We start from the raw sequence: 24372 nt of genomic DNA, 5'->3' as shown, positions 1-24372 counted from the left end.
TTGGTAACATCATCATCCTCCCTGTGAACCAGGAAGTATCTTATTAACAATTAAACAAATAAATAAACCATCACATGACCCAAAGTCGAAGTACATTGTGTTTAAACAATGTGAAAACCTTGTATTGTCATTTGTGTGACAATAGATCTGAGGCATGGAAGGCATAAATGACTTCCTGGTGTCAGGGTCAGTGTTTGGCCCTATTATGTCCATCATCTTTGATCCTGTCCCCACTGTTCTCCCATGGGACAACACAATGCTGCATTAACTTCACTCCACTGTTGTGCAAAGCTTTGCACGTTGTCCCGTTTTGAGAACGGGCACACAAGACTGGATGGACCTGGACTCCTTCTGAGAAAGCCGTGTTGTAGTCCTGACATCCGAGAGCCTGTGACCATACCAACAATGGAATGCATGCGACAAAAGGCACTGGGAGAGGGCATTGGAGAAATGGGCCAGGATGTGTAAAACTATCTCCATCTATCCCCGGAGGAGCTCACTTCTTTTTTAATGTGAGCCTTTTATCCCGCTGGAGAAGTCCTAACGAGGTGCCATGAAAGGACACACGCGGCTTCGGCTTTGAATGGTGCCCCGTGTCACGTTGCTGCCCCAGGGCCACGCTTTTTTAGGTGGCGAGCTTGTGGGAAAAGCAGCAGCGTTAATGTTTATCATATGACCTAATCAGAGTTAACACACAGGTCAGGACTGAGGAGCAGCCTGGGAACTGATGGAGCCACTGCTTTAATAAGGAGCAGACCGCCCTGTGTTTGGTCTCGTAGGCTGTCCCGCATTGCAGACAATCAGGAAATATTTCATCATTGGCCGTCTTAATCTCCCGCATCTCTTCCAACTGGCGAGCATCAATAAAGCGGTCGAGAAGGGAGGGAAAGAGAAACAGAGGGAAGAGTGCGAAGGGGCGGAGGGGAAACACAACAAATAGCGGAAAAGAGTTTAAATAAGCGCCTTAGTTTGGACAACTCCAAAACTTCAGACGGACTTTGGAAAAGGGGAAACTCAGACAATAACATCTTTGCAACCTGCATGTACCTCTGTGTGCATAACCCGTGTTCAGCATTCATACGATAATAATCAAATGATTTATACATCAATTATGATACATAATTATTACTATAGGGGCGGCACGGCGGCCGAGTGATTAGCATGGAGACCTCACAGCTAGGACACTAGGGTTCAATTCCACCGTCGGCCATCTCTGTGTGGAGTTTGCATGTTCTCCCCGTGCATGCGTGGGTTTTCTCCGGGTACTCCGGTTTCCTCCCACATTCCAAAAACATGCTAGGTTAATTGGTGACTCCAAATTGTCCATAGGTATGAATGTGAGTGTGAATGGTTGTTTGTCTATATGTGCCCTGTGATTGGCTGGCCACCAGTCCAGGGTGTACCCCGCCTCTTGCCCCCCTGTGACCCTTGAAAATGAATGAATTATTACTATAGTTGATGCAAATGCCTCAAAAGCCATGCAATGTGGAGTTCAAATGCAAGTAGACACAACACTAAGTGCAATATGGCCAATACAATTAATCAAATATCAATTGCCTACACTAAATGTACCAAGCAGATGCTAATGTAAGTAGCATATCACTAATAGCTCTGTCCCACTGCGCCGTTTAACCATTACGTATTTGTTATTTGGGCATATTTGTGCTGTAACTTGACTAGAAATGTACTGTTTGTATACTTTCTTGGCTGTAGTGTGGTGGTGCTCCAAAATGATGCTATTCCAAGATAATATTGTCCCAAATATAATTTCAAAACAAGCCGTGGTGCTGCTGTAACAGTTTGATTGAGCTAGTTGATTAGTCAGTGAGGCGCAAGAATGATGTCATGAAAAGATGACTTTTGTGTAAAAACTACAAGAGTCGAATTTGCGAGTTTTTGCATGTCGAACTTTACACTCATCCCATTACTCACACTTAAGCAGACATTAGTCTAGGTGTTTCATGTTCCGTAAGATGGGTTCGATGAAGACATTACTCATACTTTATTTGGTGTTTTTAAGACATATCTAGACATTGTTCGTGCTTTTCTGTAGAGCTGCAACAATTAATCAATGATAAATCGATTATCCAATTAATTGACAACTATTGGAATTGTTTATGGATTTTAAAATATAAATAGCTTCTGATTTTAGCCTTTCAAATCGGATTTCCTTCGTCATGCATGCAAGCAGACCTATTGTTTTGTTTTACGTAAAACAAGATATTCACACAGTCGAGAAAACAGTGGTCAACATTTTGGGCTCTATTGATCCTATTAATATAGGTCCAGGCTGCACGGTGGACGAGTGGTTTACATGCACGCTTCACAGCTAGGAGACCTGAGTTCAATTACATCCTCTGCCATCTCTGTGTGGTACTCCGGGTACTCCGGTTTCCTCCCACATTCCAAAAACATGCTAGGTTAATTGGTGACTCCAAATTGTCCATATGTATGAATGTGAGTGTGAATGGTTGTTTGTCTATATGTGCCCTGTGATTGGCTGGCCACCAGTCCAGGGTGTACCGCGCCTCTTGCTTGAAGACAGCTGGGATAGGCTCCAGCACCCCCGCAACACTCGTGAGGATAAGCGGTAGAAAAAGAATGAATTAATTAATATTATGACTATATTGTTTTGACTTTGCTCCCATAACAGTGTAACTTTTTTTAAACATAATTTTCAGAGAATGTTATTTTGTTTTTCGTTTCTTATATTACAACTCAAATAATATCTATTTTTTATATTTCACCTCTGAGACACTAAAATTACATTATTGTTTTTATTCACATAAAAATGAAAAAAAAATTAAGTATTTTGACTTTATTCTTGTAACAACTACAGCTACTTTTTAATTGCTGCTGCTGTTTTTTTATTTTAAAAAAATACGGGCGGGTTTACCGCGCCTCTTGCTTGCAGACAGCTGGGATAGGTTCCAGCATGCCTGCGGCCCTCGTGAGGATAAGCGGTAGAAAAAGTCCATCGAGGGCCTAGCCCGTTACTCGATTAATCAAAACAACAAGCTACGGATTAATTAATTGCAGTCAAAAAACAAAAAATTGTAATGTAGCATTTAAGGACAAACTTGTGAAGTAAATATTTAAGTGGAGGAAGACCAAATCAAGATAGACCCTTAATGACTTGCATGAAAAGGCTCACAAATGGTGCATTCATGCAGCACCAAACATAAACACCGAAAAAGCAATAGCAAATGTCAAGATGTGTTTTTATGCATACATCACTTATAGAATCCAACAGTACTTTAAAAATAACACTAGTTAAATTCAATCATCTTCTTTCTATTAAGTTTCTGTCATGCGTCACCAAGGGAGGAATAGATTTACGTACTTCCAGTTAAGAATGTTAAACTGTTACTCAATGTCCCTGAGCCAGGGACAAATGGATTAACTTTACATCATTTCCTGTGGGAAATTGTTGTTTTTCAAATGAGAAGTGGAAGTCACCGAACTATTGTGTTTGACTTTGAGAGTTCCATTGTCTGTTTAGTGCGGTTAATGTTCTATTGCTTGTGTGAGACTGTCTGAGTTGGTGAACATCTGCCATCATTGTTGTCTGGCCTGTTAGAGATTGATTTGTCACACTGGATCAAACTAAACTCTTTCTCTGGTTAGGATCAAAATGATCTTTTGTTTTATTAACTAAAAATGTGTTTACCCAATGCTCCCATTTCAATTCAGTAATATTTTGCTGGGTTAAGATTTGATCAAATTATGTGGATAAACATGAGTAAAATATTTTGTCCTGCGTCCAACTATGAGAAAATGATGCACATTAGCGTGTACTTTTTAAGGAGCTTCTGCGGATGTATCCAGGCAAAAGTTTTGACCCCTGATCCAAGCTAGGCAACATCAATTGCTGCAAAATATTCACACGCCTGACAGAGAGAGGGCGGGGGTGGGGGCGGGGGGGTGGTAGGATGCCAAGAGGCTGGATAAGGGAACTGAGGAATTCAGTGGTCAGACTCACAAGTTATTTCTGATCCCCACAAGCTACTTGTGGCGTGATCTCCTCAAAAGCTAATCATCACGTCTTGGTGGTCTGCAGGCTTTGACGCACATCAACTCTTATCTTCCGGAGACCTCGCCATAGTGGTGTCTGTAATAGTTAGCACGCTAGAAAATGGAGTTACGTTTCCCTTTGAGGAAATTATATTTCATAGACATAAGCCACAACTTCTTAACAATGTTTACATGCGATGACGTGATAAAATGTGGATTTAAAGCATGTGTACAGAATCTTTTCTTGTGTACTTGGACCATATGGATCTAATTTTCAGGATACTTTATGTGCAAATATCTATATACAGTATTTCTATATGTGTCTATCTAAGGTTATATTACTACCATGCATTTTATTTCAACAATGTGTTTCTTATGATGGTTTTTGTAGCTCAACACCACTACAACCATAATCGTCAACATTCATTCATTTTCTACCGCTTTTCCTCACGAGGGTCGCGGGGGTGCTGGAGCCTATCCCAGCTGTCTTTTGGGCGAGAGGCACCCTGGACTGGTCGCCAGCCAATCACAGGACACATATAGACAAACCTAGCATGTTTTTGGAATGTGGGAGGAAACCGGAGTACCCGGAAAAAACCCACGCATGCACAAGGAGAACATGCAAACTCCACACAGAGATGGCAGAGGGTGGAATTGAACCCTGGTCTCCTAGCTGTGAGGTCTGCACACTAACCACTCGACCGCCGTGCCGCCCATAATCGTAAACATTCATTCATTCATTTTCTACCGCTTATCCTCACAAGGGTTGCTGGAGTCTATCCCAGCTGTCTCCGGGCGAGAGGCGGGGTACACCCTGGACTGGTGGCCAGCCAATCACAGAGCACATATAGACAAACAACCATTCACACTCACATTCATACCTATGGACAATTTGGAGTCGCTAATTAACCTAGCATGTTTTTGGAATGTGGGAGGAAACCGGAGTACCCGGAGAAAACCTACACATGTACGGGGAGAACATGCAAACTCCACACCGAGAGATGGCCGAGGGTGGAATTGAACTCGGGTCTTGTAGCTGTGTGGCCTGCACGCTAACCACTCATGCTTCATTCATTCATTCATTTTCTACCGCTTATCCTCATGAGGGTCACATGGGGTGCTGGAACCTATCCCAGCGGGGTACACCCTGGACTGGTCTCCAGCCAATCACAGGGCACATATAGACAAACAACCATTCACACTCACATTCATACCTATGGACAATTTGGAGTCGCCAATTAACCTAGCATGTTTTTGGAATGTGGGAGGAAACCGGAGTACCCGGAGAAAACCCACGCATGCACAGGGAGAACATGCAAACTCCACACAGAGATGGCCAAGGGTGAAATCGAACCCTGGTCTCCTAGCTGTGAGGTCTGCGCGCTAACCACTAGACCGCCGTGCCGCCCATAATTGTAAACATATTATTAAATAATTCCATCAAAACTAACCATCTTGCTTGTGAGTATGCATTTGTCATTGCTTGTGTGTCCACAGTGTAAACTCACAATCTGTTCTGCATTCAGGAGAAAGACCAGAGAAAGAACATGGCCATCAGTAGCCTGAGCCAGTTGGTGTCTCCACAGTCTCCCGCCATGCTGTTGGTGGTCCAGGAGAACCGTGGACCGGACGGCTGCTATGGCTTTACATGTCGGTACATTGAAGGCAGTGGCTTAGTGGTGGTCAAGGTGGACAGGTCGCAACTATGTGTGGATGACAGGTATGATGATCAATTCATTCCAAAGATCACCAGTGATAGAATTATACCTAGAAAACTTCAAAAATGACTGAAAAATCTGTATGCTAATTAATGCCCCTAGTCAAGTAACTGCATGGTCTCCTTAAGTGAATAACCACCAGAGTGTATTACACTGTGTGTGGCTGTAGGCAACAGTCTCATGTTGTTTTTATTAATTGCATGAGATAACATGAGCTGCATTTGAACTATCACGAGTGGTTAGCAACCAGCATCTTTATCGACATCTAAAATGATGGAGCTCATTACTGAGCTATGAAAACACATACTGTTGTACTGTTGTACTGTTGTACTGTTGTACTGTTGTACTGTTGTACTGTTGTACTGTTCAGCTCACCAGTATTAATGCAGGCATGAATGAATGAATGAATGAATGAATGAATGAATGGTTGTTTTTCTCCTTAGTGCTTCTACAACATTGGTTCTGGGGATGCTGTGTTGTGCAATACAGTACTTTGTTAATACACAGAGAATGTATTTTACTTTACCTTTCTATTTTCTACTTTACTTTACTTTGGAGTGTCCATAAATAAACATTTCAGCAATAATTCTAGCATTAAGTAAGTAATGCCGAGGAGTTAGCATGTTGGTCTCACAGTCAGCAAACTGAGGGTTGGAATGGATGGATGGAAGTACTGCAATGCTGGACTTTGATGTGGTGGAGTACATTTTTTTGGAAAGCTTTTTTTTTTGAACGTACGTTATAGCAACAGCGTCCGCTTCACCATTGGCGGTGACACGCTGAACACTTAACACGTCATATACAGGAACTAGATTTTGACAAAAAGACAGTTTGTAACATTTTTATGGCCCCAATAATGGTGTCATTTGAAAATAAGTCCTACTTTGAACGGCCAAATTAATTCCCATGTTGAAGTCAGCATGACAGTGCAGAGAAAGAACCGCAGATGCTGCACAGGCTTTGATTGCAGCATCTTGGCCAAAAGACATTTCCCATGGACATAAAAAAACTAATAGGGGAATTTGTGGAGTGAATCATGCTGTAAATTGTTTTTCATATTCAGACTGTCTGTCTCTAAAATGTCCTCTGTAGGCTCGTGGAAGTGAATGGGGCACCGGTGGTCAACTTCACCGAAGAAGAACTAAGTCACCTTCTGCTCCAGCTCCCCAGCGCCCAGATTATTGTGCTCCGTCAGCCGACTCCTGCCCTCACCCCCCAACACCCTCCTCTGATCCTGCAGCACATGGTTAACCCTAATCCCCTGCGAGCAGAGGATGTGATCACCATGGAAACCCCATCACTGCGCAGGGTAATGGCTATCTGATGACGGGGAGCAACACAGAGGGACCAAGAATAAGAATTACTAGCGTTTTATTCCTATGATGTGATTCGTTACAGCGACTATGTCTTATGATTATGTATTGGTGCATTTTGTCACTGTCAAAGCCCGATGTACAGCATATGGAAGCCTTGACTCAAACCGACACACATTCACTGAATCGTTTCACAAATTTACGACACGGGAGAGAGCCGTGATTTAAGAATAAAAGGATACAAATCCTATGCTTCACTAGATATGGAAGAGCAGGCTTGTCTAACATCCATCAGAGTTATTCCTGAGGGTGCAACAATGAATGCTTGATCTGGCTCAGAGGAACTCCTGGAAAAAAAAAAAAAAAAGACAGCTTGGAAGTACAAGAAAACATGCAATCTACTGTAGTTTTACATGCATGCCTGAAAGCTTTGCATTCTGCGTTGTCTTTGCAGAACACACACATGTAGCTTTCTCGGAGTTGAGTCACGTTTTGGTCTTTTTTGTGTTGTAATACAAACCAGCGGGCTGTGGGAATAAACCCTTGGCCACAGAAATGCCTCATTTCAACCACGTTCTCCCTCGTTAAGCGCTAGTGGATCGTGCAAAAGTACACGGCACAAACAGTACCAGGCTGTTGGGGGTCCGAAGAAACCACTTTGCTCACCAGTTTGCTCATAAAGGTCAGAGGTTACTCACCTGTACTTTTAATAATAATAATACATTTTATTTGCATAGCGCTTTTCAAAATACTCAAAGACACTTTACAGAAGAATGGGAATAAAAGCAAGTAAACAGAGTAAAATGTACATTAAAATACAACATACATTGGTTAATACACAGTTAAAACATGAGAAAAAACGGGGCGGGGCACAGCAGTCAGGTATAAAAAGTTAGACATTAAAAACAGATTTAAAGAGGTGGGTTTTTAGTTGTTTTTTGAAACTGGGAAGGTCAGGACAAGCACGGAGTGAATGGGGCAAAGAGTTCCAGAGGGTGGGGGCAGCGATGGAGAAGGCTCTGTCTCCCCAGGTTCGGAGCTTGGTCTTACAGGGGAGTGCCAGGAGGTTGGAGTCTGAGGAGCGAAGGGGGGATTGTGTGGATGGAGCAGGTCTGTGAGATATGGGGGGGTCCGATCGTGGAGGGCTTTGTAGGTGATGAGAAGAATTTTGAGGTTTTGGAGGACAGGGGTAATGTGTTGACGGGAGGAGGCGGGCAGCGGAGTTCTGAATATATTGTAGTTTGTTGAGGGTTTTGGACGGTGTACCGTAGAGTACTTTTTAATGATTCGACAATCAAACAGAATTATTTGTAATCCCAAGGTGACATGATGGTTGCCGGGGAGGGGGAGGGATATGAATCCGTAGCAATTGGAGAAACTTTGGCACGGACATGGGAAAATAAATTCAACGTAGCCACAACTTGTAAACTGACACAGATGACCATTATGTCATACCTCCGGAAGTGTTGGTGAGAAGTTATCCAAAACCCACAGCACAATACCATGACAGGATGGAGAAGAAAGGAAAAATAAACTGACAATGAGCGTAATGCTTATTGTCAAAATGACACAGCAGCATGGTTCATTCTTTGCAAAGACCGAGATGAGAAAAGTAGAGCAGGACTTTGCAGACACACGGGGCAGAGGAGACTATGTGTCATGGCTGTCTTTATGGAAATAAATTAACACTGGAGAAAATGAGACACAATCCTATAAACACTGCTGCTGGCAAATGAAGAAAGCCATGGTGACAGAACCCAGAAAACACAGTCAGGATGTAACACTCCTGCTACCATCCACTGCCTGTTGGCAGGCTTGAGGCTGACAGGGAAAGCGGACGCTTTGGAAGTCAGGAAGATGAGCCGTAAGACCTTGTACAGTACACATTAGTCAGAAACATCTGCAGAACATTTCAATGAACCTCCTCCTATTCTACTGCCAACACGCCTCAGGTTGACCCAAGCTGTACCTAACACGTAGTGGCACTGAGCAACCTGCACTACATCTGGTTCGCCTTAGCAGCCTCAGGAACAACATCCAAGCGCACGTTGATAAGCTCTGAGTCCGCTGATGTTGCATTTTTCTTTTCGTCTCTATCAGCCTCAGCTTCTCACTCCTTAGACCCCCCCTTCTTTTAACCCCTCATCCGATCCCTCCACCTTCAACTCCCACCCTTTGACATTTTGGGGTGCTTTGCATCTGTTTGATGTGGGAAAGGGGGCATTACTTTTGGTTTCCTACCCAAATCCCACAAAAGCCAATAAAACGTATACAGGTCTGATGGGAAGCAAGGGAATTCCTGTCCGCTAAACATTAGACAAACACTCAGTCTTAAATTAGAGTACATGGGGTCTTAAAGCAGAAGCTGATGTTACTTCTAAAAAAAAAAAAAAAAATGTAGACATGCACAACTCCACTGAGAGACATGTGAGCCGAGATTCAAACCATCTGACCACTACTATGACTACTGCTTAATAATAATAATAATAATAATAATAATAATAATAATAAACAGGGGTACCTTAGATTTTGTTATATGATTAAAATTTATTTTCATTCCCTGTGATTGGCTGCCGACCAGTTCAGGTACCCCGCCTCTCGCCTGAAGACAGCTGGGATAGGCTCCAGCACCCGTGCAACACTCGTGAGGATAAACGGTAGAAAATGAAATTAATGATTTTCATTCTCATAGGAAATAATGTAAATCCAATTAATCTGTTCCAGACACCAAAATATGAAAAAAAAAACCACACATTTTTATTCATTCATTTTCTACCGCTTATTTTCATGAGGGTCGCGGGGGTGCTGGAGCCTATCCCAGCTGTATTCGGGCGAGAGGCGGGGTACACCCTGGACTGGTCGCCAGCCAATCACAGGGCACATAAAGACAAACAACCATTCACACTCACATTCATATAATTTGAAGTGGCCAATTATCCACATATTTTGTAGAAAATAATTAGCAAAATGACAAATAAAATAAACAGAGGAACATTAAACATGATTTTTAATTTTTTTTAAGACAAAGTCAGTAAAGTAAGTGTAGTTTGCAATCAATTCTTTCTTGAATTCAATGTCGTTTCTCACCCTCTTTTTGTCATTACTGGCACTCGCATTTTTCTTTGACCCCATGACGGGTTATTTAACAGTGTTGAACTCAACTGTGTGGTGCTTTTTGATCCTTCCTATTATTGTGAAGCAAGTGTTGTCTTGTTCACTCACTAATGCATATAGGTTGTTTGCTGGGCACACAATTGCATTGAATTATACAGTCTAGGGCAAATTCATTAATGGCAATATTGCCATATTGAATTTTTTAGTGGAAAAACTGAATCATACAAAAACTGGGGCATTCCAAGATTTTACTGTATAAGATATACTACTACTAATGAGAATTATTAACAACAATATTACATTTACTACATAGAATGATGCATATATATTTGTATTATGTATAATGTATATTGCTAATGCTTATAATATTATCATTATTGTTGTTATTATCATTGAGAAAATGTATTAAGGAATCTGTGATTCAGATTTGTCCATGTGTTTTAAATTACACTTGCAGCTACAATTAATTAAAGAACAATCACTGTCTTATTTAAACTGATTGTCACATTTTCATTTAACCCGCAAGGCAGTAACATGATCAAAAACCTTAGAGTTTTTCATACAGAGGTAATGATTTTGTGCCAGAGGGGAGCTGGAAGGGTAACAGACAAATCCCAGGGGCTTTTGATTTCATTTTGTGGAGGTGGAAGTGGGGCTTCTACCCTTTCCTCTGGTAAATCTCATTCTAAGTAGCTGCACTAGCTACTTAAGAAAGTCCCTCGAGATATTTGTGTGTTGACCCACTTCTGGTCAGATGTGCTGTGTTATTTGACCTTTGTCCCTCCAGGATTATTCCTGCAATATGGTAAAGCCACACAAGATGAGGATATACTGCCATCTACTGGCAAAGTCTGCATAAAAGGTGCAGGTTTCCTGAGGAAGTGAAGATCCGGACAGAACTGGTTTGCATGGTAATTAATCCAAAAGTCTGTATGGAGAAACTAGTTTTTAAAACATGACAGACTACAAATTGTAATCATCAATAAAAATCATGATGTGCTACATTAAACTTAATAAAATGTAAAAGGAAAAATAAGGTGCTGGTGTAGGATTATGGCTGCCACTTTTGAAAATATGTTTCAATTAAACATTTGCACCTGACAGCTAGGAGACCAGGGTTCAATTCCACCCTCGGCCATCTCTGTGTGGAGTTTGCATGTTCTCCCCGTGCATGCGTGGGTTTTCTCCGGGTACTCCGGTTTCCTCCCACATTCCAAAAACATGCTAGGTTAATTGGTGACTCCAAATTGTCCATAGGTATGAATGTGAGTGTGAATGGTTGTTTGTCTATATGTGCCCTGTGATTGGCTGGCGACCAGTCCGGGGTGTACCCGGCCTCTCGCCCGAAGACAGCTGGGATAGGCCCCAGCACCCCCCGCGACCCTTGTGAGGAAAAGCGGTAGAAAATGAATGAATGAATAAACATTTGCAGTCAAAATTATCCTAATGAATTCATTTTCTTCTGCTTATCTTGTTCAAGATCCCCAGTTTATTTGAATCCATCACAAATATGTTTTGAGCGATCTGAGCGTTGGCATATTATATCGCAGGGTTATGTTCTATTCTTATGCTTTGTTTGTATTTTACTCAGCAGTTTCTCAAGATATTATAAGTGGTGGAGCTACAGTGTGGCCGTGGCCACCCTGTGTCCTTCTACGGCCACCCCAGTGGCCACCCCCACGGCTGGGGGACAATTCTGACAATTTTGTGGTGCTTCTGCCATATCCCATATTATGTCGTGCACGGGTTTGGCTGCCATGATGCTGAGCTGAATCCATAAACTATGCATTGAAAACATGTCCTCGGCACAACGCTCAGCAATTAATTGCTTTGATAGAGAGTCTAAAATCCAATATCCAGGATTAAATCATCAATCAATAAAAGAACAAAACCTATTAAAGATTAATTTTATCATCACTATGCCCCAATAATGTAACAATTTCAACCAACAACTGACCATTTCACCTAAGACTAACAATTCCGTAAATATACATAGAATAGAAGATCTTTGTATTGGAATATTGCAACTTAAAAACTTAATATTGTCACTTAAAAACTAGTCAGTTAAAAGGCTAATGAAAAGGCCATTAGGATTAAGTATGAGGTGTGCTGTGGACGAGATAAATATGTTGGTGAAATTGCCTCTCGCCGCCTTGCCGGCGGGCAGTGATTGCTAGAGGTCAGCACATGGTGTTATTCAATTTCTAGTCCATTCTGAATGAAATATAGCGAACATAATGGCCATTAAAAGGTTTAATTAAGGCAAGATGAAAAATGGTGATTAGCATAATCAGAGTAAAAAAAAATGACCATGCTGAAGTAATTTAAAATTTTGTAGCAGAACTTACTATATACCATAAATCCATCACATGAGAATAACGTCTGATTGCAGAACTTCATAATATAAAAGATAAAAATGAAAGATTAATTTACATATACTCTTAAGTAGAGATGCTCACTGAAACCTGGAAGGCTTTTTATGGTCCTAAACCAGATTTTGTGTGTGATCCCATTACAGACTTCATTACGAGGGTTTGATTTTCTGAGATACTAAACAAATTGAATTATCCAGAACTCTAAATACCAATAGTTTATGAAAATACAAAGAGTATAAATTGATAATATTTTTTAGTTTTTATGTGTATGTTTTCTATACCATCCAACATACTTTTTTATTATAAATTCAGACAGATGAAAGTACAAACTCCAAAGACATTGTAAAACATGTATTTTCTGTATTCAGTTAAGGTGCAGCATTTTTTGCTGGTCAAATCAACAGATTTTTTTTCAACATCTCCATAAAATCCATAAAGTCATTGCATACAAGCAACCAGCCACTAGATGGCAGTGAAGGACTCAGAAGTATATTTTAGTGTCTCTAAATCCTTTGAAACCAAACCAGACACACATTGTCATGTCAGACTCAACCATGTTGCCTTGATCAAGCTTTAATGGAGAAGACAAAACATCACAGCTCAGTAACCCCAAGGGGCAAGTTAAGTCAGGCCTGTGAGAGACGTCAGTCCGACCCAGAGAAACCATCTACTGTCATGCTCTCAAAATATTCAATCATGTTTGTGCCACTTTGCTATTTGGATCCTGCCTTTCTTCCCTGAACAGAATTGATGAGCGGTCGCCACTTTATGACCCAGGAGGTTGCCATCACGACAGCTGGTTTTAGTGATTAAAAAAATAAGCTTCAATTAAAAAAAACATTGGTTTTATTAAGTCATTTATAAAGAACTGGTAAGATCTTAAAAATCTATAACCCTACTACAACTACTTCTACTAATATTATTATTATTACTATTAATAAATAGTAAATAGCATTAGCCAGCTTTGATGATGTTATGGCCATTTTGTATTAGGGACAAGTGGGGCAGTGTCACACTATGTCCACCAGGTGGCATTGTGGGGAAAAAAGCTTGCTAGCATAGAGTAGTAATTCAATTTAAAAACAGTTTTCAGGATCTTCGGCATTACAGTCACGTGGTAATGGCAATGTTTTTGTTTTGGACATAACATTAAGAACAACTTGAACAATGCAAACTCTGCAAAAAGGAGTCGGGAGAATTGTTGTTGTTGTTGTTGTTGTTGTTGTCACATGTGTTGAAATATCACAATTTCCTAGTAAGGAGAGGATGAAGAAAAGGAAAATAAAGAAGATAAAGTAACTTAAGTGCCACAAAAGTGTTACAATGTGGAAAAATATGCAGTGCAACCCATCAACAGGTCAGCTCAGTGAGCATCTTAAAAACCACGAGTGTTTTTTACTATTAACCAGAGGTGGGAGCAAGCCCACGTGCAAGTCAAGCTCAAGTCTCAAGTCAAGACTAGTCAAGTCTAGTCAAGGCTTGAAGTCCTTTCAAGTCACATGCACAGTTTCGTGTCTCGCAAATAAAATGCAATTTTAACAATCTAATTGAACTGAATTTCAATCCAATTTGAATTGGTTTCATTTGTAAATAAAATGAAACCAGTGTTACAAGACCAAGTCACAGAAAAAAGATTAGTCAGTGCATAGAAAGGTAATCTATACAGTCATTGTTCTTACTCGTGATTAGCCGTTAATAGATGCATTACATGAGGCAGATTCAGAAGGAAAATGTGTTGTTTATTTGAAGTAATTTCAAGTCATCAAATGAGTCAAGTCCCGAGTCATTGATGTTGAGTTGCAAGTCTTTGTTGAGTCCAAATTGTGACTCCAGTACGACTCGAGTCCATACCTCTCCATACTGTAGAACCCAAATGCTTTTTTTTTTAATCGCTATCCATGGTACGATATGTTGCATAATTGACATTTACTTCATGTACTGTCATGTCACTGGATGCAATTCACAAGTAAACACTGTTTATGTATCCATCCATCCATTTTCTATGCAGCTTATCCTCACTAGGGTCGCGGGTACCCTGGACTGGGCGGTTTATGCAAAATAAGACAAAATAAGGCAATATGTAACTATAGAAAAATAGATATTCAATATTATTCAATATTCAATAATAAATATTCAAATATTCAATTAAAATAATGTGTTTTCCAACTACAGTAAAGTCTTGTTATATCGATATCGGTTATAACGAATTACTGCTTATTACGATACTATTTTCATTTCCCGGCAAATTTCTAGTCTTTTATGATATAATTAGTTCTGTTAGTACGATACCCGGTTATTATGATAATCCGGTTACTACGATGCCCTTTTCATCTCCCGCCAGCCAATTTGGTCTGCTTATATCGATACAAAAGCAGCTTAAATCAATCTTTGCTTAAGGATTTCAATACCAAAAAAGAACACAGCGAACGGCTGCTTCCAGTCAACTTTATTTTTCACACTTCCACCACCAGAGCGCAGCACACACACCGATTCCCGCACTTCCTGGTTCACAGGTCATGCTCAACCCACCCCACATAGCATTGTTCTATACTATAGAACAATGTCGAGTGCATTATTGTCCGATTTTAATGCAGTTCGGCGCAGGATCGGATATATTGACAGTCCGGTTATATCGATATTTTTTCCGACTCCCGACAATATCGATATAACGAGACTTTACTGTATCAACAAGTAAAACGGGTTCATCTTAATGAAATCACAAATAAGAAGTCAAGTAAATAATACTGGCAATGATAAAATTTGGAAAACTGCACATTTACACACAAAGTAAAGACGATAATATCGACATCATGAAACATGAAACATATTTTTGGGAATGAGTAAAGACGACAAAATGTAGAAGAACCGCTACATTCAAAAGCTTCCATATTCTGGACACACATCGTCCTACCACAGATGTAAAATGTTTTGGGTAGTGGCTAAAGGCGCTGAGAGAAGAAACCAGAGAAGATGGAAAAAGCACACCAAGGGGAACGATGAGAGGAAATGATGCGCATGATGAGTGCTGAATGGTCGGCCAGTGGGACAGACCCTGTCAGACTGTCTGCTAAAGGGCTACAAGAACGAGAGAGAGATGACTGCGGAGGACAGGAATTAGAGAGAGAGAGAGTGGGAGAAAAAAAAAATGACACTATCACCTGCCTGACAACCAATAATTTATCCCTCCTGAGCTTCACGACTACTGCACTTTTGTCCACGATTGTCCTCTGCCATGCAGCCTTAGTCGACTAATGGATGGTTATTAAGTTGAAGGGTTCAGGGATGGGAAATCAGGTTAGCAGCATGTTTTATTCAGCTCTTATTATGTTGAATTCTGTGCTTCAGCCCTGACTCGTTTTGCATCAGTATTTTTTATTTTTTATTTTTTTGCAGAGACCCAGAAATGTCTCGGGCTGACGTCGCAGCGCCGTGCATCGTTTTCTGCTCTTGTCTTTGAGCTTTTCATCTGCACGGTCTCGAGCTGAAACAATGATGACCCAGTTCTGAGTTTGTCTCTGTCTTACAGCCAGTTCTCTTCTGTCCTAATCACAGTCGTCCCTCAGCTCCGCAAGACGCGAGTAAGAGAGAAAGAGGAGTGGGGAGCTGAAAAGAGGGGGGGGTTGGGAGAGATAAAAAGAAACAGAAGCGTGAGGAAAGTCAGCATGTGGAGGGAAAGAAAGAGAGAGCTAATCTCAGCAAGGGGGGAAAAAAAGACAGGATGACAAAATATTAGGATGGATGCATGATACCTTCAGAGAAAGAAGAAACGAGAGAAAGAGTGAAGGTTGAAGCGGAGCATCATCACCGATTCATCCCCCAAGGAGAAGGAAGGATTGATTCCATGACAGGCGGTTGAAGAGGCCTGACGTTTCGTGCGTCTTCTCGTGCACAGATGTCTCTCGAGATAAAGGAAACCAGGTCATTCATCAGGTGTGACGATACATTTGCAAGGAAGGAGCCGTACTGGGCTTATGTCATAGAAGATACACGTGCACGCATATTTTTCAAGCTCGAGTTCAGCTTTCCATGTAGGCAATGTTTAATCAGATGATTATGAATATGAACAAAAGGTGTTGGTGCAGGATTATAGCTGTCAGGATCCAATGTGGGAGAAGATGGAAATACAGAAATGTAAAACAGCTGCTGTCCAAGTCTCAACTCCAGTCTTGATTTCATTTGCTTTCTTCTCTGTAAAGTACTTTGAAAGGCCTTGTGTATGAATTGTGCTCCAATAAACTTGCCTTGGGTGCCTAATGAGCTCAAAGAGGTGGACTATGTATTGTAAATCTAGGAGAAGTGCATCTGATATTTATTGAAAACAGACCAGGAGTTCATTCATCTTCATTTTATACCGCTTTTTCCGGTGGGTGCTGGAACCTATCCCAGCTGTCTTCGGACGGAAGGCGCGGTACACCCTGGACTGGTCGCTAGCCAATCACAGGTCACATATAGACAAACAACCATTCACACTCACATTCACACCTATGGACAATTTGGAGTCACTAATTAACAAGAACATGTAAACTCAACACAAGCAGAGAATCGAACCTAGGTCATCCCAATCTCCTGACTGTGTGGCCTGCATGTTAACCACTCACGCACCATGTGGCCCCCAAATAATCATTAAATATTGATATAATATATAAACTATATCCATCCATCCTCTATGCCACTTATCCTCACTAGGGTCATGGGGTATGCTGGAACCTATCCCAACTGACTTTGGGTGAGAGGCAAAGTACACCCTGGACTGGTTGCCAGCCAGTTAATACATATTAAATATAAATGATGATATATAAATATAAATGAAAATAATTATATTTTTTGCTTTGAATGTCAACATGTGATTCATCATCAAGGCGGCGCTACGTATATCTCTTTTTTACAGAAGAGTATCACAACCAATGAGTAACTCTTGTTTTTGTTTATTTGCATCATCAACAACCAAACACATTTGATGGTCTCCCAGCATGTAACACAAGACTTGAACACCATCCATTGTCTTCATCACACCGACCGATGAATGCGTATCTTTTTACTAGATTTACGTTTTCATCTTTAAAAAGAAGAACAGATGAAACAAAGTACCATATCCTAAAAACACTTTTCCTCACGAGAGTCGCGGGGGTGCTGGAGCCTATCCCAGCTGTCTTCGGGCTAGAGGCGGAGTACACCCTGAGACTGGTCGCCAGCCAATCACAGGGAACATATAGACAAACAACCATTCACACTCACATTCATACCTATGGACAATTTGGAGTGGCCAATTAACCTAGCATGTTTTTGGAATGTGGGAGGAAACCGGAGTACCCGGAGAAAACCCACGCATGCACGGGGAGAACATGCAAACTCCACACAGGGATGCCCGAGGTTGGAATTGAACTCCCGGTCTCCTCCCAGTGAGACCTGTGCGCCGTGTAGCCCACTTGCGGGTTTAAACAACCATTCACACTCACATTCATACCTATGGACAATTTGGAATTGGAATCAAACCTGGGTCTCCTGGAGTACACCCTGAGACTGGTCGCCAGCCAATCACAGGGAACATATAGACAAACAACCATTCACACTCACATTCATACCTATGGACAATTTGGAGTCGCCAATTAACCTAGCATGTTTTTGGAATGTGGGAGGAAACCGGAGTACCCGGAGAAAACCCACGCATGCACGGGGAGAACATGCAAACTCCACACAGAGATGGCTGAGAGTGGCATTGAACTCTGGTCTCCTAGCTGTGAGGTCTGCGCGCTAACCACTCGTCCGCCGTGCCGCCGGTTATAATAAATATTGGTATATATATAAATATTTATATATAAAAATTGGTCCATAAGTGATGGGGTGCATTTGGTACCTGGGCTATAAGTGGGCCAACCAGAGGTTTTTTTTATTTGCTAGAGAGCCAGAACCAAAAAGCAAAACAATGTTGATAGTAAGTATGTGCCATCGTGCGGTTTTGAACCATGGTCACTTACATTACTGCTACTAACTTGGAATTAGTGGCGTCCACTGGTGGTCAGTGGTACACCGGTGCTTGTAAAGTTGACCTTCAGTCATATGGGACAAGCATGAATAAACATTCATTCACTCATTTTCTACCACTTATCCTCACAAGGGTCGCTGGGGAGTACACCCTGGACTGGTCGCCAGCCAATCACAGGGCACATATAGACAAACAACCATTCACACTCACATTCGCCAATGGAATGTGGGAGGAAACCGGAGTACCCGGAGAAAACCCACACATGCACGGAGAGAACATGCAAACTCCACACAGAGATGCTCGAACGTGGAATCAAACTCAGGTCTCTGAGCTGTGTGGCCTGCACACTAACCACTCAACCACCGTGCAGCCATTTTGGTAAACATTTTCAAAGAAAACTAAATTGTAAAAACATGGGGTGTACAAAAAGGTTTGACTGTACTTATGTAGTAGTATCAATCAAAAAAACGTACTGTACAGTGGCTCCATGTGGATGTCACATGTCACTCAAGTCGACGGTCGGTGATGCAAATGGACGGGAGAGTAAACACTGGACAAATTGTGCATCCAGCATGAAAACATATCCGACTCACAAGCACCCCTGTGACTTGGTTGGTGCCAGCTGGGGTCTATGGGGACGGTTTTGACCTTGCCTGTCCATTTACCCATATATAGCAAAGTGCCGATGCACAACAGCAATATTATAAGATACTGTCTGGTATCTTAATGATTTCAATACGTTTAAAGGGGGACAACTAGTGAAATATCACACCATTTCTTCCATCAATTGTGTATGTATTATTCATAATCTGCATAGTTGGTGCTGATGTAAGCTGCTACATGAGTCCGGGGGAAGGGGGGGGAGGTGTGAATGAGACAGAGTCAGCGGTCAAGGGTGCCAAAGCCGGCGTGGCACAGACTTGGCAACATGCTGGCAATAAGCTGGCATGTGGTGGATGTGGGAGGGGGTTGGGTGGGGGGGGGGGGGGGATTCCTTGCCTGGAAGCCGGGGCTTGTCAGAGCAGAGGGAACACATATCAATGACTTCTAAGCTCTCTGTATTATGCTAAGACATGTCTCCTTGAGGGAGCATGGTTTGGAGTTGAAAGTCATTCAAGGACAGCAATTTAGCAGAGTGAAAATAGCCGCTTTGGAGCCGTGCTTCTCTCTCTGTTTGGGCAATAAGCTATGATTAAATAGCTTGGTATTTACAAACAAAATATGATTTACCACAATAGCAATATAGATGATAACATATTATTTGGTCCTATCATAAAACGGCAATTCTGAGTTCAACTGCATGTGATCAGACTCTCACTGTGTGATAAATATTGGTGCCTTGTTGAGATGAATTACACCATCATCCCATTTCCTCCCCCAACCTTTGCACAAGGTGACCTTGCGCGTAACGTAATTTACAGCTGAATGACATGCTTGCCGCTCTCAGGCCTGCTGAGCTACATCAGCCATGCTTATGTTGTGACATGTTACTCGACAGTTTTTTTTTTTTTAAGTAAATTAAACAATCCAATGTTTCCATATGCCCCCCATCTGCATTGCTTACACTGATTCTTTCTGTTTAAAGTCACTCAGAAACAGTCCAGGCTTGTATGGGGAACATAAACAAACACAGATGTCATTTTGTTGGGGGGGATCTTCCAATACAGTAGATGCAGTCCTAACTAATGAGACCTGCTCTCTCATATGGTCCAAATCACAGGCGACATTGGCTGTGCCTCCATGCATCGCCAACCAGCGGTTGGCGATGTGAAATATTGATTTGCATGTCCACCCACATCACCACGCCTTGGCTTTGCTGTCAAGTTCATTTAGATGAGGCCCCTTTTAATGGGTCTTTGATGCCAAGCTTGTGGCAACAACAGAGGTGCAGAAAGAAGGGGGTTGGGGGGGTTGTGAGGAAGTCCCGCAGGGTAGAGAGCACAGTGCAAACACAGGGCCAAAAAAAAGGGATAAGGACTCTCATAAAATTCTCACCGGCTTTATAATCAGCAGGCTACAGCGGTGTAAGTAGCTGCACATGAGCTGTGTATTCAGGGCATAAACCTGCAGTTATCCATGCAAAGGGAATACGTTGTTTGGCGCATCAAATGAGCAAGTACACTATACTTCCCAATTAGTCATTTCAGCATGAATACACTCTTCTGCTTCACAAAAGCAGCCAGCAGCCTCGCCTGAACGTAGACACACAAGCATAAAGAACATACACACTATTACATACAGCGCTGGTTTCTGAGTTGCGTCGGACACAAGATGGCCTTTGAGAAAACATGAGCTAAAAGGTTACACTCCCATCACATTGTGAGGGTCAGTGTTACAACCGTGGTCTATAAACAGATTTCATCCTGAAAACCGATGCCACACAAGACCATGTGAGAGATAACAAGGTGACCTTTTCTTGTACGCCGGCAAAATGACAAATTATGTTAATGCCTTAACTCAAAGCTGCTTTCGCTTTAAAAAAAAAAAAAAAAAAAAGATTCATTTTTCCTCACGTTAATGACCAAGACCAAGGCTCAACACACCCACATTTGCTGTTGATGGTTTTGTTTTCTACTTTTTCTTCCTTTCTGTGAAGGTTGGTAGCGGCAGTCATCAGACAACGACAGTCCATCATGAATGAGGCAAGAGACATCCGTGGCCTTTATTCTCACTGCCATGGTCCCTGCCTGACATTGTGGGAATGGTGGAGGGGGGAAGTAATCCAGTGAGACAAGTCACAGAGTGGCAGACAAGGAAATGAGCAAGACGCTTCGAAAAAGCAGTGCAGTGGCAAAATGGAAGCGGGAAGGCAATATCGTTATTACCTTGACTCAGAGAGCAGACCTACACCTAAGTTGAAGTATTAAGACGTACAGTGGAACCTTGGTTAGCCTACAACCTAATTAGCATGTTTTTTGGTTAAAGTAAAAAAAATGTACACTATAATTTTTCCTTGCTTTGCGTACATTTTCTATTTAGAGTAAATATTAATTCATTCATCCATTCATTTTCTACCGCTTTTTCCTCACGAGGGTCGTGGGGGTGCTGGAGCCTATCCCAGCTGTCTTCGTGCGAGAGGCGGGGTACACCCTGGACTGGTCACCAGCCAATCACAGGGCACATATAGACAAACAACCATTCACACTCACATTCATACCTATGGACAATTTGGAGTCACCAATTAACCTAGCATGTTTTTGGAATGTGGGAGGGAACCCAGAGATGCCCGAGCGGGGAATCAAACCTGGGTCTCCTAGCGTGCTAACCACTAACCTAGCATGTTTTTGGAATGTGGGAGGAAACCGGAGTACCCGGAGAAAGCCCACGCATGCACGGGGAGAACATGCAAACTCCACACAGAGATGGCCGAGGGTGGGATGGAACCCTGGTCTCCTAGCTGTGAGGTCTGCACGCTAACCACTCGGCCGCCGTGCCGCCCTCATATTAATTTACTACATAATTTTATCACAAACCATTCATGTTAGCAACCTATTAGTAAGTAACAGGAAGTCAGCTCTATTGCCTTATCTATGACATCATCAACAGTTGACTATGTAGTTCATTGCTAACGAACACAGTTAAGTTTTTGTTTTGATCTTGGCTGAAAAACCACCCCAAATGGAGCCAAAGAAAGCTGTCACGGTGCGGCTTGTGAGTTTTTCGGTTCGACCCCAGGATGCAGAGATTAGGACCCAAATGCAAGTAAAAATATATTCATTTTTTTTGCTATGTAGCAGAACGACACGCTACCAAGTACAACTCAACAGAAGACAATGAACCGACAAAGGAAGGAGCGCGCACCTGAACTAAATAGGCAACAGAAAATAGAAAACAGGTGCGGGAGATAATTGAAAGGAACGGAAAACGTAACAGAGCAACAGAGGAAGTGAATACAAAATAAGGGCATGATTTAGGAACAGAGGTAGACAAGAAAAAACACAAAACTGTCACACGGGCAAAGATGCAGATTGTGAAGTTGCAAGTGGCAGCATTTTGCAAAACTCATTCAATACCAATGACGTAGTTCTGCGTTTTTTTTATAAACATGAACGCCCAATCACAACAACATAGCTTTACACCTTTTAAGAGTGGAAAATGAAATTGAATTACAATAATGTAATTCCAAGCTTAATTCCTTAAATAAGTATTCTCGCCATGTACTGCGAAGGAGGTTTCTCTTGTAAACCAACATTTTTTTGTGTTGTTTATGTTGTGGCATCCTTGTTTAGACATTTTGGCTAAATATATTTTGTTAAATTTGTGTCAAAGTGAAAGTTATCTTTTCATAAAGAGCCTTCTTTGTCCCTTTTTGGTTAATATTTTGCTGAAACTTACCTGTGTTTTACTGCTAAACAACAGAAAAAGGTAGAAAAAAACTTTTACTGATGAACGATGTGGGTCTCATCTTTATTTTGGTATGTACCATGTCTATGTAGCCCAAGAACATAATATTCTGTGTGCCTTGAAAAATCAGTAAAAATAATCAAAATGGCCAGTTGAAATTGGCTTGATTGATTAATTTCAATTTTTTCAAGTTAATAAATGTCCATCCCTACCTTTTGTTCCTCCAGGTGAAACTTCACATCCTAGCTTCTCACCCTGCACACACACAGGAAATAAAAGTTAGCATTTGTTTAACATCCTGGTTGTATCAAGAAAAACTGCACATATAAACACCTGCCATTAAAAAACATAACCTTCTTGGTGGAGGTGATAAAAACCCAGAAAACCGTCCACCATAACGTTACGACATGCAAGGGAAGTCATTCTTTGTGCTGCCTTGAAGGGTGCAAATAGAGGTTAGTCACCGGTTGTCATAAAGTGCCGTAAAAGAGGCCAATTCCAACACGGCCATGAGGGGACAACACTGCGGCAGACAGGAAGGATGGAGAGTGGAGATGAGGTGAGGGAGTGTGAGACAGGACCGGTCGGTCTCCATTAAAGTCCTCATTGTTAAAACGCTATTAGCTTGTCCTGTGTCCCACTTCTGAAGATTTGCATCATCCTCCCTAAACCCCTGCTTATTTATTTATTTGCATGAAAAATATAGGTCAGACCATACATTTTTAATAGTTTTGCAGCTTTAATTCAAATGTCTGCAAGCGCCCCCTGCGAGGAAATCTGCCTCAGACGTTGAGGATGAAATGAGATGAAGACAACACAATGCACAGCAGAGTGCCGCGGTGTTCGGTAATACACCAGGCAATATGGCTGTGGCGTGATTAAACACATCCTATTCTGAAACTGCGTGCTATGGTATTCAAGGTGAGGAGAGGACAGCTGACGAACGCATCCATGATGGACTTGTAATGTGAGTCATTGGAGGATAGCGTGAGTTAAAAGCACTTTCATTGGAACATGGATGCACCTGGACCAAAATGTGACTGACACGCACAATTTTGCACCATAAGTTGTGTTTTTGGTGATAAGTCAAGCTCTGTTTTTATAGTTGGCATGATGACGCTTCAGGCTGCAACTGGCCTTTTACACTTTTTAACACGGATAAAGAGAACAGCACTTTGTATCTTCAATGGCACTCATGAGTAATATTATCACAAGGGACCGACATGGTTGCCCGGTCCAATTGCTGCTCTGGCAATGATACATTGTAAGCACAAGACATTTCATCTTTGGAAATAATGAGTGACTCCAAATGAAAGAAACAACTTTTCAATCTTAAACTACATGTCACTTGAGTAAAAAAAAAAAAAAAAAATCACATTAATGTGGTTACACATAAAATGAATCTGTGGTTCTCTTTCCGTGGTCTATAAACTCATCCGCATTCCAAATAATTCATGTTGAAATACAAAGTAACCTGTGGAGATGCAGCCAGCTTTCAATGTGAACCCACC

At 41.7% G+C, this 24372-nt stretch overlaps 1 protein-coding gene and 2 long non-coding RNA genes across 4 annotated transcripts in view; 1 reads left to right on the top strand and 2 right to left on the bottom strand.

The window, feature by feature from the left end:
- Positions 1-8146, top strand: part of LOC131108301 (uncharacterized) — a 40955-nt gene extending 32809 nt beyond the window's left edge. For both annotated transcript variants that reach the window (XM_078787256.1, XM_078787255.1), the window contains 2 exons: positions 5541-5734; positions 6825-8146. In XM_078787256.1, coding sequence (XP_078643382.1) covers positions 5541-5734; positions 6825-7056 — 426 coding nt within the window. In that variant the 3' untranslated portion in view covers positions 7057-8146. The remainder of the gene's footprint in view (positions 1-5540; positions 5735-6824) is intronic.
- On the bottom strand, positions 83-7408 carry LOC144894481 (uncharacterized). Its single transcript, XR_013625096.1, has 3 exons — positions 7288-7408; positions 5523-5686; positions 83-850 (listed from the first exon to the last, which is right to left on the bottom strand). It is a non-coding gene; the product is annotated as an uncharacterized LOC144894481 (long non-coding RNA).
- Positions 8147-23080: 14934 nt separating the features above from the next.
- Positions 23081-24372, bottom strand: part of LOC144894456 (uncharacterized) — an 85673-nt gene continuing 84381 nt past the window's right edge. Inside the window, exon 3 of the long non-coding RNA XR_013625061.1 lies at positions 23081-23116. This is a non-coding gene — a long non-coding RNA (uncharacterized LOC144894456). The remainder of the gene's footprint in view (positions 23117-24372) is intronic.

This window comes from Doryrhamphus excisus, linkage group LG20 (assembly GCF_037039965.1).
Source record: "Doryrhamphus excisus strain RoL-2023G ecotype Guam linkage group LG20, RoL_Dexc_Guam_v1.1, whole genome shotgun sequence".
Taxonomy (NCBI): domain Eukaryota; kingdom Metazoa; phylum Chordata; class Actinopteri; order Syngnathiformes; family Syngnathidae; genus Doryrhamphus; species Doryrhamphus excisus.
Note: the sequence above shows the minus strand (reverse complement) of the source record. Positions and strands in the feature narration are given on the sequence as shown.